Source organism: Saimiri boliviensis, chromosome 3, assembly GCF_048565385.1.
Source record: "Saimiri boliviensis isolate mSaiBol1 chromosome 3, mSaiBol1.pri, whole genome shotgun sequence".
In the NCBI taxonomy this organism is placed as follows: Eukaryota; Metazoa; Chordata; class Mammalia; order Primates; family Cebidae; genus Saimiri; species Saimiri boliviensis.
Window position 1 is genome coordinate 131230869 of NC_133451.1, and position 17997 is coordinate 131248865.

Sequence of the window (17997 nt, forward strand, 5' to 3'; positions counted from 1 at the left end):
CTCACTTAATTTGACCTGCAAACACTGTCCTCTCCTGATATGCTAGTTTTTGTCTGACTTTAGAGTCTCGAATTGGCTGTTCCATCTACCTGGGTGCCTGGATTGTTCTTCCCTCAGATCATTACAAGGCTGGCTGTTCATTCTTCGAGCCTCAGCGTAAGCATCCCTCCCTTAGAGAGACTGCTTGAGATCCCTCTATCTATAACATCTCTTTAAATTCCTTGCTAGTTACTATCCCATTCCACTATTATTTTCCTTCTTCACAACACATTACTCTTCGAGATATCTTATTTATTAGTTTACTTTTTGTTATTTGAATATCACCACCAGATTATACATTTCCATAGGCGAGGGATCTTTCTGGAGTTGTCCATCATTTATTTCTGATGCCTGTATTGGTGCTTGGCATATTGTAGGAACTAAAACAAAATTAGTTGAAGGAGAGGAAGAATGGATAATTGTCTGTGTGTCCGAAATACTTAGAAGTGTATTGAAAGATAATGTTGTGAAGTTCTCTGTAATGCATATAGAAAGTAGGTCTTTTCTCTAGCCTCTGTTGTCAGCTGGTAAGACCCGATTTCTAGAGATATCCCCCAAGGGTATTTTGGGCCTGATATTAACATATTCTGCCACCAAGACCCTGTTTTCTCAAAGAACATAAGCCCTTTACCTGCCTCATAGAAACTCTAGGGACTACAGATTTTGTCTATGAAACAACTAGACTAAGAACATTGAGTTGTTTTTTGGGGGGAACAAGGGAAGGAAAGGATGAAAGGAAGAGATGGTTAAGGAAAGAAAGAGATAAAAAGAGAAATATTTCAAATAAGGACTAGCTCACCAGTAAACACAGTGGTGGGGGTAATGCTCTATTTCCCACAGCTGTAGTTTGTCATCAAATATTGGTAAAAATCCTAAAGAGAGGTTGGAGTTCAAATTTAGATTCTAGAACAGATATCTGTATTAATCAAGTGAACAAATCTATTTTTATATCTTAGCGAGGGTTCTATTAGGTTGGTGAAAAGTAATTGCTGTTTTTGCCATTAAATTACTTTTGCACCAGCCTAATATAAATTAACAAATTGGCATAGGAGTCACTTTTTTTTTTTTTTTGCAAACAGTAAACAAAACTTTGTGTATTCTGTGTGTGTGGAATTCTTTCATCTCATAAATGTAAACACTATTTAGTATACCAATATTGCAACTCTAAAGTGTATATGATGTCCTGGTTATGTTATTTTGAAACAGTTAATATGAGTTTCCAAATATGCATCTAATTTATGCCAGAAAATAATTTATCCATTGGAAGAATATGACTTTGTTCAGTTGAAGGTAAACCATTAATCTTTTCATATGTGTATTAAAACTATAATTTTCTGTGACCTGTAGTTACAATATTCCTGGTCATGCTAGAAGGCATTAGCAATGATTTTTGTTCATAACATATACAGTAGTTGCAAAAAGAGCCTATTTTCAGTCAGGTATCTCTTATAGTTCAATTCTTGGGTTAATAATTACCTGCAAGAATGACCGAATATATTCTTATTTTAAAGGTGTTCTGGGCAAACTATTTCTCTAAATAGCATAACTTTGTTTTTGCAATTCTTATGGAAATTAAACGTCTGCAAGGGTATTGAAGCTATCACTGATTGATGCATTTCCCATAATGCACCTTAAACTTTCAACGTATTTTCTTCATACTTTTAAGGTGTCCTTTATAAAGGAAAATACAAATGAGAAAAAGTAATGAATGTACACCTATGCATTAAACATATCATGGCTAGTGCTATTGATTAAAATGTAAATATGTTAACATGGAGAGAGTAAAATTATATTCTTATAGGTATTAGGCCTTGGTCCTAAAAATGCAGTATTTTAAATTATGTGTCTATCTTCTGTTTTCTACTCCTGTGAGGTTATATAGTTGGTGAATAAAATCTCTTAAATCTGTTGACTGATACTTTCTGAGTAACAACCTTTGTGTTGCAAAGTTACTGATTGATTAAAGAGTACAGACTGTATGTACTTCTAGATAGTGAGTTCATTCCATTTGATTCAAATACTGTGTATAAGCATTTTGTCCATCTATTGTCCATTATTGTATGAGATGTTGTTAATTCTGTTATGTTTTATTTATTGCTTTGTTTGCAAACTGGATCAGAGGACTTTACAGAATTAAAGAAAAGAGTGAGTTGGAAAAGAACACGAGGGAAATAGGTAGTGTGGAAAACAACACAGACTGGATCAAACTCCTGGAAACAGAGATAATCGTTGTTAGGTATTTGTGGAGCAATATGAAAAAGGCCGGTCCCATCACAGTCAGGGTATTCAACAAACATTCTGTATTGTGTTCCACACATATTTTGTGTGTTTTATAGGTAATAGGGAGAAAATATTTTTAAATTGCATTAAGGTCCTAGGAACACAATGTGGAATCCAGTAGCTGATTTGACTTGGTCATAGCCCGGATATTTCTAGTGACTCAAGTGCAATGTTCATGCCCTCTCTAAGGCTTGCTTTCAGTTTCTCACATTTCAGTCCATTTTTGGTAATTTGCCTGAGCCACTTCCATTTCGTCCTCAATTCCAATGACTAATATACTACCATCCAAATTCTGGCACGTGGCTTACAAAGACCTTCGTGACCTGGTTCTGGTGATCCTCTCTGACTTCATCTCCAAGCCTCTACTTCAGCCCTCCTCTTAAACCACCCCAGACTTCTTACCATGTTCTGAGCCTGCCGTGTCCTTTCCTGTCTCCATGACCTTGCGCCTGCTGTGCCTGCCCTTGCAGTGCCCTTCTCTCCTCTCCCTAGGAAATAAAACATGGTGAACCTGCAACCCGCTCAACTCGCTCGGTCACCTTGCTCACCTGTAAATGGGAATGAGAATTCTTGTCCCATAAAATGAGATATAATAAATGATAAATTATTATAGAATTATATCTCATAATGTATTATCTATAATGGTATATTTTATATGTAATATATCAATAATATATAAAATATTTTATTATTATATATAATACTATAATAATAATAATGAAAGTGAGAGAGAACATAATTTTGGTGTTTGTATGTGAGTGAAAAAATCCAGGCTTGGGAATGAGATAAACTTGAGTTCAAGTTATGATATACATTAATATTTGCTCCAACATCCCCAGAATAAATTTAAAAGTGGTGCAGGTCCCTGGGAGACTAATTAGAGAAGAACATGATAGAGTAGTTTCTAGGAGGTGAGAGTGTCACGTGAAGCTATTCCTTATTCCTTCCAATTATTTATTGCACATTCTATTGTTTTAGGCATTGCATCAGAAAGAATTTGTAGGAGAAATTTAATAAATATGTCCAATGATTTGGGATATCTTCCCACTTTGAATAACACTTTTATACATTGGTGTTTTCATCTGTAATATTGTGATTAGTGTTGATTAAAGCAATAGGAAAAAAATCATATAGAAAAGTGTAGGGAAAAGAGATTAAAAATAAAAGTTGTCCAGCCTGGCTAACATAGCGAAACTCTGTCTCTACTTAATAATACAAAAATTAGCTGGTTGTGGTGGTGCATGCCTGTAATCCTAGCTAGTCAGGAGGCTGGGGCAGGAGAATTGCTTGAACCTGGGAGGCAGAGGTTGAAGTGAACCAAAATCATGCCACTGCACTCCAGCCTGGGTGACAGAGCAAGACTCTCCCCCGCAAAAAAAAAAAAAAGAAAAGAAAAGAAAAGAAAAAAAGCTGGGTGTGATGGCTCCTGCCTGTAATCCCAGCACTTTGGGAGGCCAAGGTGGGCGGATCAAGAGATTGAGACCCTCCTGGCTAACGCGGTGAAACCCTGCCTCTACTAAAAATACAAAAATTAGCCAGATGTGGTGGCACGCGCCTATAGTCCCAGCTACTTGGGAGGCTGAGGCAGGAGAATTGCTTGAACCCAGGAGGTGGAGGTTGCAGTGAGCTGAGATCGTGCCATTGCACTCCAGCCGGAGTAACAGAGTGAGACTCCATCTCAAAAAAAGGAGTTACATGAAAGGTAGGTGTAAATGAAGTATGAGGAACCATTGTGGGCAACAGAATAGAAGAGAGGAGAAAAGTGGTATCACAAAGAGTACAGAATTTTAAACTCAGATATTTGAGTTAGAATCCAAATAGGGTAAGCACGTTTTTGTGTGACTTTAAAAAAAAAACTACCAAATGAAGATGGCATAACCCTATCATCAGGCAAGTTTTGAAAATTCCGATTCTCCTATAGACGTTTCTCGAGAGTAAGGGTAAATTTACATATTCACTTTGTGTCTGTTTTACAGTGTGGGGAAATAGCTAAAAATCTGATATTATATAATTTGCAAATTCTCAAAAGAGTTCATCTCTTATGAAGGTATTTCATTAGAATTATTGTTTCTAATTACCGTAGCTTTGTGTTTATAATTACTGATTTTAGGGTATGTCATGTATGCTTCCTCATGGTTATTCTTTTTTTATTCTTCCACCACTAAAACTAAGAATTTAGACTGTACTTTATTGCTCAGGGGAGGTAGAGCCCAAGAAACTCCTCACTCTCTTGGCTTTAAGTTCCGAAGCTTTAGAGTCATGGCTTTCAATGGCCAAAGACAGGTGCTTGAGAGAGAGAATATACATTTTTTTCTTTTTACTTATTTGTTAGATTCTACCATATTGGTCTTGAACATTAAGAGCGAGTGATGAAGGACACAGAATATCCAGTCTTTCTACAACCTCTAGAGAGAGTTAAGCGTTAAGCATGTGTGATGCCCTCAAAGCAGTTTTCCTGAACCCGCTGAAGACTAAATGTGAGAAGGAGGCATCCTGTCCTTTTGGCACTAAAACTCGTGAGGGGAAGGCAGGAGGTGGAAATTGCTAAGAGAATTTTGGGGACTGCCTAAGCAGCAGTGATTCTTGTCTCAAATCCTAATGTCCAGCTCAAAATAAGGGCAAGTCTCTAGGAGAAGCAGGGGCTTGATGTGAGGGAGGCAATGGTGAATGGGTGGGCTGGACACAGAGCTTTTGTCAGCCCCAAATCTGCCTGGGTCCCCGATAGGTGAGAAAGGACACTCGAGGGCTTCCTGTGCTCTCCTGAAGGCTATGAGCAGACGGTAGTGGTGGTCTTTGGTGAGAAGTGTGTGTATCAGCTGGAGAACAATATGAGTGGTTGAATGCTTTGGTGGGTGCTGACATCACCCATCCCTGCCAGAGAGTTAACCCTCATGAGTAGCTGGCAAAGTGACTGCAGATGTTCACCTCTCTACCTGCCTCCTCAATCTTGATGTCTGCAAAGTTGTCACCGAAATCAGATGCTGTTGGTCAGAAGGGAAAAAAGGTAGATCAGGTAAGATTTCTTAAGTGATCGAGATTGTATTTTCTCTATAGTTCTACCGAAAAGACATCTGCACTCATATGTTTATCACAGCACTACTGGCAATAGCAAAGACGTGGAATCTATCTAGATGCCCACAAACAGTAGATTGGATAGAGAAAATAGGGTACATATATGCCATGGAATACTACAGAGTCATACAAAAATGAAATCATGTCCTTTGCAGCAACAGGAATGCAGCCGGAATCCATCATCCTGAGCAAATTTACTGAGAGACAGAAAAACAAATGCTGTACGTTCTCATAAGTGGGAGTGAAACACTGGGTGCATGGGCAAACATGCACAAAAGGAAGGGGGCAAGTAGACACTGGGGATTCCAAAAGGGGAGGAGGGGCAAATTCTGAAAAACTGTCTATCAGGTGCTATGCTCATTGCACAGGTGACGGGATCATTAGAAGCCCAAGCCTTAGCGTCGCATGATGTACGCATGTAACAAACCTGAACATGTACCCCCTAAATGTCAAAAACAGCAACAACAACAAAAAAACCCAAACCAAAAGAAAACCCAGATTGCATTTAAAGAAAAAGTGCCCGATTTTAAAACCAAGCTACTTTGAATTAGCAAATTCAAACGTTCTATCATTTTATGCAGGAGTCATGAGCTCTGAGTTTAGTCATAAAATATAAATTATAATTTTTGCACATCTGAGGTTTGTGGTCTATAAACATGAGAATGTTTACACTATGTATCATACCTGGATTTGGTATGCTTAATGTTAATGATGGCATAAGACTCTTAAAGTGTGTGTGTGCGTGTGTGTGTGTGTGTGTGTATATAGTAGTTTATAACGTTTCCTTCCACCTTCAAACCTTATGTCAGAGAATGCTGGCATTACCTTTTTTTACCTTTCCTGTACCCCTCCCCAGGCCCATGCTTTCTGAGGGAAAATCAGACAAATACCGAAGGGAGGATTCTCTTGAAAAATTTAGTTAGAATAGAAAGTAAATTTTGTGTTGAAGATGACCCTGTGCAGTAGGGGAATGTGTGTGTCAGGAGTGGATCAGGAGTGAGTGGCTGAGTGATTGGAGGAAACAGAAGGACAGAGAGTGAAGCTACACTCTCTTGGATCAAAGGGGGAAATCTCGAAAAGAGTCAAAGGCAGGCCAGGTACAGTGGCTCATGCCTATAATCCCAGCACTTTAGGGAGGCTGAGATAGGCAGATGCCTTGAGCGCAGGCATATGGGACCAGCCTGGGCAATGTAGTGTGTCTTCCTCCCTATGAAAATTTTTTAAAAAATTAAGGGCCAGGCATGGTGGCTCATGCCTGTAATAACAGAACCTTGGGAGGCCGAGGCAGGAGGATCACCTGAGGTCAAGAGTTCGAGACCAACCTGACCAACATGGTGAAACCCCATCTCTACTAAAAATACAAAAACTGGCCAGGCATGGTGGTGCATGTCTGTAATCCCAGCTACTCAGGAGGCTGAGGCAGGAGAATCGTTTGAACCCGGGAGGCAGAGGTTACAGTGAGCCGAGATCGCACCATTGCACTCCAGCCTGGGCAACAGGAGCAAGACTCTGTCTCAAAAAAAAAAAAAAAAAATTAGGTAGGCATGGTGGCATGCACTTGTAGTCCCAGCAACTTGAGAGGCTGAGTTGGGAGGATTGCTTGAGCCAGTGTAGCAGCGTTTGCAGTGAGCTGAGACTGCTCCACTCATTTCAACCAGGGCAGAACAGCAAGACCCTGTCTCAAAAAAAAAAAAAAAAAAAAAAAGACTTGAAGAACAGAAGAGGGCATGGAGCTTTCAAATTGAACCTGCTACATTAACTAGAATAGAAACTTTGAAAAATGGTGCCCAAGAGCTAGAAGCACTACATTACTTAGGATCACCACTGAAGACAAATGCTCAGTGGTTGAGAAAATATCAACAAAAACAATCCCGCTTTCCAGGGAGTTTAAATTGTTGTGCTGTAAGTTCACAGGATCACGGGTAAGGAGTGCAATTAGAAGGGCAGAAATAAACATCTAAATTTGACTTTGCTAAACTGGCCACCTCTCTTGATCTTAACACAAAGAGGGAGGTTAAACGGAGGTTAAAAAGCTAACAGAAAGCATGACTGATGATGTCACTGCATCTAAGTTTGAAATTTGTGAGAAAGTAGAAACATTTAATAAACCATGAGGCAGTTTTGCAATTTCCAGCAAATCAGCCACAACTGAGAATTTAAAAACGGCAGATCTTCTGGACCATTGAAAGTGAATCAAACAGTTCTAGCCTGCTCTGGGAAAAACCCATTAAAATATCAAAAGGCTGGGGCGAGCAACAGCGGGTGAGGGAAGAAGATAAAAAGAATCAGATGTTTTATGAGTAAAGGTAATGGCAGAGTGGATTGTGCTGTATCTCAGAAGCCAATACCTGATGCACCTGAGAACAGTTATTTTCATTAATTTATACTTGCAATATGTGACTGGATAAAAGCTTCCAAAAAAGCTTTGTAGGGAAGCTTATCTGATTTCTTTCATTAGATCCAGGCACACAGACATATAAATTTTGTTCAAAATGTGTCATTTCATATCCATTTGCATGTTCTAGTTTATAATGTTTTAATTTAAAATCTGTAAAGTAAGATTTATCTATTTAAGTGGCTGCAACTACAGAACTCTGCAGGGTCATAACTCGCTTGTTCTGTGAGGATCAGGTGTTGGAACCAATTTATACAACCCTGCAAAAATTAGCCAAAAACGTCCATGAATCCAGGTAACTGCAAAACGAGGGAGGGGTATAATCTGCAAATAGTATGTTCAACAGTCAGCTGTTCTCTCTGAAAGTCCTCATTCATGAGGAGGAAGTATTTATTAGGGAAATGAAATGAGTAGAAAGAAGAATTTGCGTCGTAAGATTTGGGACCAAGACAGACTTTCTCTTTGTGGCTATTTTGTCAGAAGGTATGGCGAGACTAAAAAATATAGAGAATCATTAAGATAGGAAGAAATTAAGTGCTAAGGGAGAAAGAGGAACTGGTTAATTGGAACTGGAAACCAGGATCTAGGTTACTTAGAGACCAGGTAAGGAAATGCTGCCGGGAGTCCATGTGGCACTAAGCAGACAATCTGTGGGAGAGAAGCAAAGCGGGAGAAACCAAGTACAGAGCAGGATCAAAACCCGAAGGAGTCTGGGAGTGGGGGCTCATGCCTGTAACATCAGCTCTTTGAGAGGCCGAGGTGGGTGGATGGCTTGAGCCCAGGAGTTCAAGACCAGTCTGGGCAACGTGGTGAGACTCCCATCTCCAAAAAAAAAAAAAAAAAAAAAAAAGCAAAAATTAGCCGGGCATGGTGGTGTGCCTCTGTGGTACCAGCTACTCAGGAAGCTGAGGTGGGAGGATCACTTGAGTCCAGGAGTTTGAGGCTGCAGTGAGCTGTGATCGCACCACTGCATTCCAGCCTGGACCACAGAGCAAAATGCTGTCTCATCATCAACAACAACAACAACAACAACAACAACAACAACACCACCACAAACGAAAAAAGAGATCAGATTTTCATGGTAGCAGTTTATGACCACTGTGGAATTCACGTTTTACCATATCAGGAATGAATACCTTGGGGTTAACATACAGTGAGGATGCTCTGTGAGTGCCTTTTCAATCCCCACAGAGTTGAGGGTTGAGACATGTTACTCCGTCTCAGGAAACTGTGTGCTGGGGTGGGAAGGAGGAAAGCAGTAAGTTTACGGATATTTGATTCCCTATGACCAGAGCCTCCGCTGTCCCACTCTCTGAAACCTGCGTAGGCAAAATGACAGAAGAGGTGGCATTTGTTTTTGTTGGGAATGAAGAGGTTATGGAGTGGTGAAGCACACAGGTATTTTGGTGCCTACTTTTTCTGCGGCATCCAGAAAAAAGAGGGCATCTGTCTGGACACTAAAAGTGTCTGAGAGATTCTGATAGTCTATAAATTACTCCTGAGAATTTGGCAAGGTTTCTTCTGCTGTGGCAATGCTCAGTCTCATTTTTCATCCTGTGGCACATGAAGCCCGCCTCATCTTAGAGAGGTGAACTCAAGGGCTATATTCATGATTTACATGGCATGTGATAAAACGGGCTGCATTGTTAAAGAAGATTCTATTGTCTGGGGGAGGCGTCCCCAAACTACGGCCGGTGGCCATTTATCCAGCCCCCCCGACTGCCGCACTTTAGGAAGGGGCACCTCTTTCATTGGTGGTCAGTGAGAGGAGCACAGTATGTGGCGGCCCTCCAATGGTCTGAGGGACAATGAACTGGCCCCCTGTGTAAAAAGTTTGGGGAAGCCTGGTCTGGGGAATAAGATGGGAATAAGGCCTGGAGAAGAGACAGTAACAGTGAAGAAATCCACTGGGTGTTGAGTTAACTGTGAACATTTTTTCTTTCTTGCTTTCTTTTTTTTTTTTTTCTGAGATAGGGCCTTGCTGTGTTGCCCAGGTTGGAGTGCAGTGGCACCATCTTGGCTCACTGCAACCTCTCTGCCTCCCAGGCTCAAGTGATCCTCCCACCTCAGCTTCCCGAGTAGCTGGAAGTACAGATACTCACCACCATGACTGGTTAAATTTTGAATTTTTTGTAGAGATGGGGTCTTGCCATGTTGCCCAGGCTAGTTTTGAACTCCTAGGCTCAAGCAATCCACCTGCCTTGGCTTCCCAAAGTGCTGGGATTATAGGTGTGAGCCGCGCGGCCCCTGGCCTTACTCTAAGCATTTTAAAAATTCCTTTCATTAAAGGTCCTCTGGGTCTGGCTATAGACATGGTGAAGGGGAGGTGCAATGAGAATCTTTCTCTCCTTGGTTGTGAGAATGATTTAAAGGTTTTTCTACAAGGTAGGCATGTGGAGAAGGATTATACTAGCTTAGTGTATTGGCAAAGGTCATTGAGGCTAGGATTTTGATAGATAATAAATTTATTTTCATAATCTCCATCTAGGTTCTTTCTAATTTAAAGTGATAGTTTACCCTTCTGATATTTTAGCCTTTACCTTGCCCATTTCGTCCTACATATGAAATTGGACACCCACTTTTAAAAGTGAGTGAAGAATAAGAGAGTTGAAAACTAAGGGGAACACAGCTATATGGCCTTAGTTTATTTCTATGTGAAAAAAGGGGATGTTCTCAAGCCTGTAATCCCAGCACTTTGGGAGGCCGAGGCGGGTGGATCACGAGGTCAAGAGATCGAGACCAACATGGTCAACATGGTGAAACCCCATCTCTACTAAAAATACAAAAAATTAGCTGGACATGGTGGCGCGTGCCTGTAATCCCAGCTACTCAGGAGGCTGAGGCAGGAGAATTGCCTGAACCCAGGAGGCGGAGGTTGCGGTGAGCCGAGATCACGCCATTGCACTCCAGCCTGGGTAACAAGAGCGAAACTCCGTCTCAAAAAAAAAAAAAAAAGGGGATGTTGTCCTTTAGAGCTTTATCTTGCCTTCCAATTCAAAAATGTCTAATTTATGAAACTGAAATTTACAATGCTACTTGAGCGACATAAGTAGAAACTAAGTAATAGCAATTCACTCAAGGATCAGAGTGTGGGAAGTGGAAAAAGAAACTTCATATTCTTTTTCTTTAAATGAATTAGATGAGAACCAAGGGAAAAGATTAGTTGGAGGCAACAGCATAACTATATTTTTGTTTTGTTTTATTTTTGGGAGATGGAGTCTCGCTCTTGTCGCCTAGTCTGTAGTACAGTGATGCAATCTCGGCTCACTGCAACCTCTGCCCCCTTCAAGCAATTCTCTTGTCTCAGCCTCCTGAGTAGCTGGGATTACAGGGGCCCACCACCATAGCTAGCTAATTTTTGTATTTTTAGTAGAGATGGGGTTTTGCCATGTTGGCCAGGCTGGTCTTGAACTTCTGACCTCAGGTGATCCACCCATCTTGGCCTCCCAAAGTGCTGGGATTAGAGGTGTGAGCCACCGTGCCCGGCCAACTATATGTTTTAATAAATGCAATTGCTCATATAATTGTATGGCCTCTTAGTTCAAGTGAATACTCAATCCTCTAACAAAAAAAAAAATTTAAAAATCTCAACAGCTCTTTTTCAAGGGTGAATCTTACGATTAAAGAATACATTAGATTATCTGCTGTTTCATTTGTAGCTAGTCATGTGGGTAACATTTTGGTTCAGCTGAGCACCTTGTCTAAATGTAGAACTAGGATTGCATTTGGAGACAGGAGCTAAGGAGAGAGAACTTGTTTCACTTGCACTATAGAATGAGAATTTGAGTTCCTGGAGCGATATGGGAGGAGGAGTTGAGGAAGAATGATGGGGAGAGAGTCACTGGCACATGCCAGAGGTGAGGGCTCCAGGTGGCCCAGACCAGCCAGTGAAGGTCCCAAGACTACCGTTCCCAAAGAGTAATTCTCAGACATCTTTTGAAAATATTGATGATTTCCAAATGGCGTATTTATTGGTATAAAAGATTGAAGAAATAAGGAGACCCAGTTAATTCAGGTAGTATTGAAATAATTATAAAATCGATCTATTTAACAACAAATCGAATGATATCCAGATCGCTATAAAATACAGTTATTTAGTAGGAAAATACCTATTTCTAACGTGAATAACATGGCATCTCACTTCACACTTTCCCTTTTCCACTTGACATTTACTTTTGTTAATGTCAAAACCTAAATGTGAAATATTCACAACTTGCCTCTGCTTATCTCCAAAGAAGGAGATAAGTTTTGGTTTAGTGTTGGGTCCTTGTTGTTCTGATCAGAGAAATAGATGAAGCTTTAGAATTTTAAAAGTTGAGAGTGTATTGGATCACTACACATAGGCAGGAAATAGAGCTGCTGGGGTCATGGGGCTAATAAAATGTCCAGGAGAAAGGAGAGGTGAGCTAATATAAGAATTAAGTCAATATTTATTGGCACTTGCTATAAATATAGCTAAGCGTCATGTGTTGCAAACAAAAGTGTTCTATATATTCAAATTATTTACATGTATATTTTAATTCATCAGTTATTGATGTACTCTGAGGAATGTATACAAAGCAAATAGCACCAGCTCATAAGAGGAGAGACATAAACTCCTAGCATAGATTTGAACTTGCCTTGGGTGGGGAGCCCCTCACCCTAGGTGGAGGAAGCCCTGGATTTACCAGCTTTGAGACCTTGGGCTGGTCAATATGTCTTTATTTTCTAATATCTAAAATACAGAAAGTTCTAACTTGCTTGAAGGTCAGTGAGCTAGATCAGGGGTCTGTTAAGGTCACTTTAAATTCCACGATATTATAATTTAAGAAAGTGTCAGAATTAAATCATGTTTAGTAGCATAGGCTTTTCAAGAAGATACACTCGGATTCAAGTCTCTTTTGCAACACTTACTAGGAAGTGCTGCCAGGAATGCTACCAGACATTTCTCATTTTCCATTTCCTATTTTATAAAGCAAGAATATCTCCTAGGGTTATTATAGGAATAAAACAAGATCATGATTGTAAAGCACTTGCATTGTTCCTGGCCCATGGAGACCTCTCGATAAACGCAAAATAGAAAAACAACCACACCCGCAAGCATGAAGATTGAAATCAAATGGTCTAAATGCTTACAGTTTTTCAGACAAAAAGTTAAACCTAACTAGAATACTCAACTCCAGGCATTTTAGTTTAACAGGTTTATACTAATGTGTGAAACTGTGCTTGAAGGACTAGTTTACAAACATAATTTCCCTTTACGTAGATCAGGATGTATTTGGACAGATTCATTTTTTTCCATTTGAAACTTAATATGATTCAAAATACATAGTAAAAACAATACAAAATTGTCAGCAGCCTCCAAAAGTATAAAGTGGTGAGAAGTTATTTAATTGGTACCATGCATGTAACTCCGGTGATGGATACCTGAGTCCTGACTTGACCACTATGCCATCCATGCATGTAACAAAATTGCACTCATGCCCCATAAATTTATACAGATTAAAAAAACCCCAACCCCCAACAAGGACAAGGTGGAACACAATCCGCAGTCTGCTTATTGGTACATTTATCCTCCCATCTTTTGGAATTGGATAAATATGCCAACATTCTCTTTTTCCAAGTACTAACCAAGCTAATGGTCTGTTCTGGAATGTCTCTTCCTTTTCCCTCCTTCATAGTTAAAGAATAAAATTGCTAAAACTTGTGCCAGTGCTGGGATCTAAAGCAAAGGCCAGCTAGTCTGGTAGTCTGGTAAGTGTCTCTAGGAGTCTGAAAGTGAGGACCTTACTAGCTGGGCCAGTCCTTGGAGAAAGACTAAAGTGGATCAAGCTTATGTTTGAACACCTTCTATCTCCTATATCTTCACTTGCTCCCTGCTTATCTAAAATATTAAGTAAAAGAATTGTTTTGCTTAGTGATATCATTTAAGTAACAATAAAGCATTTTCTGATAAGAACTTATAATTCAAGTTGTCCTGGGGATTTTTTAACTACGAATTTTGAAATAATTATGTACTTACAAGAAGTTGAAAGAAAGTAGTATAGAGAGGTCCCATATACATTTCACTCAGCTTTCCTTCATTTTACATAATTATAGTATATTATAAAACAAGAAATTAACATTGGCACAATACAACTAATTAGACTATGTACAGAAGGATTTTCAATGAATGAAAAATTCTCAAGGCTAAAAGGAAATATCTTCTAAGTATTCATGTCACCTCTGTTTGTGTGGACCTCAATTTTTGCACTTGTCTCATTGAATTGAATGAGATCAACTTGCTGGCTTCTTCATTCTATCCCTCCGAGCAGGGACCATGTCTTTGCACTGGTCTCACTGAATTCAAGATCAACTTGCTGTCTTCTCCATTCTATTCCTTCAGACCAGGGACCATGCTTTCTTTAATAAGATAGGTGAATAAAGCATGGTCCCTGCTCTGGCATTCATAGATATTTTTGGTTCAAAAGATGACTAATGGTTGCTTACGTCTGTAACAGGCTTTATAGTTTTCAAAGCCCATTATACACATTATTGCTACTGAGAATTATTATGGATGAGGGGAGAGAGCATGGGCTTTGAAACCATTGAAATCTTGGCATTTATTAGCTCGAGTCTTGTGACAAGGCGCTGAATGTCCTGCCTCGTGTGCTTAATTGTATCCACATAATAGAGTTGTTGTGAAGATTCGGGAGGTAATTTTTGTAATAAAGGACTGAACACGGGGGTCTGAGAGGTAGACAGGATAAAGGATTTGATTGCCATTTCACACAGTAAGACTCGGAGGAGGTAAGTCATTTATGAAAACCATAGAACCGGTGCATGGTAGTACAGCTAAGCATCTTAGGTTAGGTGTCTTCCATGACATCACATCACCTTGCCCGTAACAGGAAAGTGGATATAAAAGCAAAAGATAACAAAGCAAACGCACAAATAAACAACAACTGTTTCAGAATTCGTCCTTATGCCTGGCTGTGGATTCTCTTTGGTATGTGCCCAGGAAATTCTCACTTAGGTGGGGCCTGGGTGACAGGCTAGACTCAAGCTGAGCCATGGTGGGTGCTCTTTCAGTGGGTCCCTGCCAAGTGTTCCCCTACCCTGACATGCAGTTAACACCATGTAGCCAGGAATTAGCTTGCCAAACTTTGCAACAAATGTTTATGCCCTCATTTCCTGGGGAAGGCATGAAAGGATGAGAACTTGCAGTCTCAACTTACACTATACTCCCAAATTTTCTTTTTAATCAAGAGAGAAGTTAAAATTTAAAGAGACAGAGGGTTTTGGCATCGTCATCACCACCATCATTATTTCCTGTCCATGAAAATAATTTGTTAACAGAAGGGTACATGTAAACATGGAATTTTTTCCTGACCTGAAATGACTGGTAGCACAGTGGCCAAAGTTGCTTTCCAACCTGCCCTAAACACCTTTTATATACCCTTAAATTCTTCATACTAGAAAGACTATTTTGGAAGTATTCCTTTGGCTTATTTAATCTGTTCATTTCATTGAAATGGAATAGGGAATAGTAAAATGTGTTATTAATTTTTGAAACTGTTGGCCACAAATGTCAAAAGCTCTGGAAGTTTGAACACGGAATTATAATTGGAAACATCACAGTTTTGGTGATAGTTTGCAACTTACTGTTTTCCCTTCAGTTAAAAAATCAAGATTAGAGATGAAGAAAGCTAGGACTAGAATATTTCTCCGGGATTCTGAACAGTTTCTCTGGTTTTGAGGCCATCCTCTAACTCATTTAGATGAGAAGGAGTGAAGGAAAGGAGGAAAGAAGGAGAAAAAGGAAAATATAATCACTTTGATACATTAGAATTGGGAGAGTTAGGATTGAAAGTTACCCTGAGACATTTCTTAATAGAAAAGCTCAGAGTTTACAAAACTTAGGCAACCTTTTAGAGACAGAGGAACAATAAAAAGGCTTGTTAAGTTCTAAATTAGTGAAAGCCCACATTCCTGGAATCATAAAGCATTAAAGATACCCAGAAAGTTTTATTCTTGGTTTGGCTTTGACTTTTTCATCATTTATTACCGAAGAAACAAAAACATTTTATTTCTATCTACATAGTATAATTCAAATGGAGCTTGACACGCCACAACTCTTTCTCTTGCATTTAAAAAAGATTTTTGGAAAAATAAACCACAGCAGACATACAGAAAATTTGTCATTATGGTAAAAATAACATGTCCATTGGAGCTTCTTGTGTGCCTGTGTTTTTCATTGCTTTGTACTTTCCCTTTTTTTTTTTTTTCAAGGAACAGTAGTAAACTTTGCTAAATAAAAAGAGTTTTATGAATGCATCTTTCTGCTCAGAAGCACACCTCTGACAGCAAATCACCAAGGATAAGGGCGACAAAGCGTTACAACTACTCAGAAACTGCCACAAATGTGAAGGCTTTCCTAGGATATTTCAATGAACATATTCCTTGAACACAGTTTCTTTAACAATTACCACCCTTTAAATATTATAACGTTGCTTATCATATCAATTGTATGAATTGGTTATTATGAAGCCTAGGTTTAAATGGCACGTTAGTCTTGCTTCACTATTGACTACAATAAGATATTACAGTTTTTAATACAAATACCAAATATATACTAAGAAGAACAATTCTGAAGTGAGATTACCATTTTATCAGTAAATGCATTTTAGCAGAAATATAAGGAACAAACGTTTGTGCTATGGTTATTCCATAAAATACTAAGGAATACAAAATTAGATACTGAGCATACTTACAATATTTTCCAATAATTAAGATGTAGAAGAAGATGGGACCAGATGCCATTTCCTTTCTCTTAGCAACTGATTAATAAAAGTGAACAAAATTCGGTCTTGGTTTCTGAATCACATACAGCTCACGGTGGTTGTGTGCTATTTCTGTCTGCAATCTTAGAAGCTACAAAGCAGTCCTCCCTCCCTCCACTCCCATTTCCTTTCTCTCTCTCTCTCCATTCCCTCTTTTTTTCTTTCCTCCTTTCTATTCTCGGGATCTCTCCTCCCCGCCCTCCTTCTCTAAATATCCTAATCTCCTTTTTTACACACACGCACACACACATACCCCCCCCCCCCACACACACACAGAGACACACACACACACAAAGCTGAGCGGCAAGAAAAAGTTTCAGAGAACACACAGGCTGTTCTTGTTCACTAAATATCTTGTTTTAATGTTCTGCGACAATCTACAAATGAGGGTGTATACGATCACTGAGAAATGTCTGCACTGATCGAAGATGCACTACTAGAAAAAAATTGAGCTGGAGATATCTCATAAGCAAAACCATATTTTTTCTCCTGATGACATAGGACTAGGAAACGAACAGAATTACACAGGGCAAAATGCCTTTGTGGAATTAACTATGGGGCAGGCATTAAAGTGTAACTACAGCAATAATTTACAAACTGTTTGAGTTTGGGAAGTCGAACAATAGTATATTGTTGAAAGAAGAATTCAAAAGAAGAAAACTATTTAAAATCCTTTTGAACTTGTGAATTTTGCTACAGTGGAGACCCTGAGTGTCACTGCATGTCCTGAAGCAAAGCCGTCCTGGGCTTGAATTGTAGGTCCCCTGTGACTTTAGAGTTATGCAGGTGCTGAGGCTTGGCTTTCTGGAACAAAATAGCTATGCAACAAGGTAGTTGTCATGACCAGCACAGGGCATAGTGAGTGTCTGGTGTAGGTCCTAGAGCAACACAGGTGATTACTAAATGACAGTCATTCATATAATGATGATTTTTATTATTTGACCAGCAGGGAGAAAAGGTATGAAAATGCAATGAACATTTTTGTAGACTGCATTTTCTTTTAATCAGACTGTGTCATTCTTATTTTGCAACTTGCTAATGAACTTCTGGAACAAATGGGTAGTAGCCCTTTGACAGGAGAAATTTATTTTTGAGGTTAATGCTCCCTATTAGTATATACACAAGTAGAATCTGTTTAAATTACATATCTGTATGTCATTGACTTCAATGTAATAAGCCTATTTTTAAATAGGGGCTAAAATATTATACTAATACTGTGTCCTAACCTCATAAATATAATTAATTTCATGGAAAAAGAATTTTAATATAGAAATCTTCACAAGTCCTTATTTGTTTAGTAGTAGATTTATTTAGTGAAGACACTGTTCTTTTGATGGACATGCTTATGGTTAACTCAGTTTAGTCCCATGAAATGTTCACTATTTTTGATAATACTTGAAATATTTGAAG

General features: G+C 39.2%; 1 protein-coding gene across 1 annotated transcript in view; it reads right to left on the reverse strand.

Annotated features, from left to right (window-relative positions):
- Positions 1-16715, reverse strand: part of RXFP1 (relaxin family peptide receptor 1) — a 138005-nt gene extending 121290 nt beyond the window's left edge. The window contains 1 exon segment of the mRNA XM_039479185.2: positions 16519-16715. Within this exon segment, the coding sequence (XP_039335119.1) occupies positions 16519-16567 (49 nt within the window). The 5' untranslated portion in view covers positions 16568-16715.
- Between the last annotated feature and the right edge of the window lie 1282 nt (positions 16716-17997).